This window comes from Myotis lucifugus, unplaced genomic scaffold (assembly GCF_000147115.1).
Source record: "Myotis lucifugus unplaced genomic scaffold, Myoluc2.0 scaffold_85, whole genome shotgun sequence".
In the NCBI taxonomy this organism is placed as follows: domain Eukaryota; kingdom Metazoa; phylum Chordata; class Mammalia; order Chiroptera; family Vespertilionidae; genus Myotis; species Myotis lucifugus.
Window position 1 is genome coordinate 3,137,241 of NW_005871133.1, and position 1,794 is coordinate 3,139,034.

General features: G+C 60.3%; 1 protein-coding gene across 8 annotated transcripts in view; it reads right to left on the bottom strand.

Annotated features, from left to right (window-relative positions):
- The window catches only part of ACTN1 (actinin alpha 1), a 91,862-nt gene that overhangs the window by 14,614 nt on the left and 75,454 nt on the right, over positions 1–1,794 (bottom strand). For all 8 annotated transcript variants that reach the window (XM_006091008.1, XM_006091007.1, XM_006091006.3 and 5 more), the window contains exon 9: positions 822–914. In XM_006091008.1, the coding sequence (XP_006091070.1) occupies positions 822–914 (93 nt within the window). The remainder of the gene's footprint in view (positions 1–821; positions 915–1,794) is intronic.

Sequence of the window (1,794 nt, forward strand, 5' to 3'; positions counted from 1 at the left end):
AGGAGCAGTGGAGGTGGGGACAGGACATACACTGATCACCTGCAAGATCACCTGCAAGGGCAGGCACGCTAAATCACCTGAACAATCCTGCGGGGTTGATGGCTATGGGTCTCCACCCACCCCAGGTTATAGAGGAGGTGACCAAGGCCCTGGAGGCAAGGCCCTGGAGGCTATGTGACTTGCCAAGGTCACCAGCTGGAATGGTGAGCAGTGACCACACCCAGGCACTCGGGCCCCAGAACTTGGGGTCCTGAGATGCTGGAGAGGGGCTGAGCTGTTCAGAAAGCTGAATGCTTTTAAGGAAGAAGCAGGTGAAACCTTAAAACTCAAATGTGGTCAATGGCAGAAGAGCAAAGCCGGCCCTGCCCCTTCCTGTGCCCTGGGTGGGCCCAGCCATGAAGCCAGCCTAAGTCCACCCATCTATCCGCAGCCCCTACCCCCGGCACCAGACCTGCTCCTCTTCCAGTTTAAGTGACACTCACAGAACAGACACCAGCTGGAAAGCCTCTGAGACCCCCTTGCTCAAGTGAGAAAACCAAGACCCACAGAGGTGAAGGGATCGCCCAGGCTCACTGTTGGCCACAGGAAAAGCTGGGGACTCTCTCTGAAGCCCACAGATTGGCCCCTGAGCCCCTCTCTGCTTGTGGGAGGGCAGAGAGGAGCCCACACTTCCCCCGGGCAGCTGTGCTGGGTCGCGGACTACACCCAGCCCGGGACTGTGCTCCAGGGATGGATTTGAAGGTACAGGTTCTGGGGCTCCCTCCTCCCTTGGAGTGGGGTGGCAGGGCCTTGCTGGGGCCAGGGAACCCATGGGTACCCACATCACTGGCCAGCTTCTCGTAGTCTTCCATGAGCTGTTCATTCTCCTGGTTGACGGCCAGCACCTTGCAGATACGATTGGCTGCTGTCTCCGCCTGGCAACAGGACAAAGGGGCACGGTCAGCCACTAGCAGCAGGAGCACCCGGGGCGCACGGGCGCCGACAACGCCCCTCCCACTCTACCAGCTCCCGAGACTTCGAGTTCACCACCTCACCCCTCCTCACCACCCTCTCTGCCAGCCCAGGCTCAGTTCCATGGGTCAGGGATGCTGGCTAGAGGTCCTGGTGGCTGACCTAGGCCCTGGGAGAAGGGCCTGAGTTGAGACCCAACAAACACGTTGGAAAGAAACTAACCCGCTGACTAATACAATCAAAAGGCTCAGGCCAGGTGGCGAGGTGATTTCATGCCCATCCTGGAATTCCAAGTGCAGGCCCTGGATCCCCAAGGCTCGGGATCCCAGGCTGGATTTGCCCAGGATCCCTGGAGATGCAGGAATTCAAACCGGGGAGTCCTGGAGGAAGTGCGGACTGAGAAGCCCTGGGCCTCCCAGGGTCCCTGCAGAGCCTCCCAAGGCTCCTGGCCTGAAGTTCAAAGCGCTTTAGAGAGAACAGAAGGACCCACGACGGCACAAAGGGCAAGACTTCGGATCAGCTCAGCCTGAGCAGGACACCCAGGAGGAGGCCTGGCACCTCTGGAAGCTAAGCACACAGGGCACGGAGAGCTGGGCACGCAGACACCCACGTGGGCTCGGCAGCCGGAGGAACGAAAGGGCCTGAATGGCAACCACACCCAAAGGCCCAGGGACCCCGGGGAGACGCTGCCTCCTCCGGCCGTGGGGGGCACTCTGCACCTTACACCGGCAGGGCCAGGCGCTCCTAACACGCTCCGCTCAGGAGACCTTTTTAATTCAGCTGTGTTCTTGTGCGAGGGAGGGGAACGCAAAGCCTTTTGGGGGCCCTGGGATAGAAAGGAAG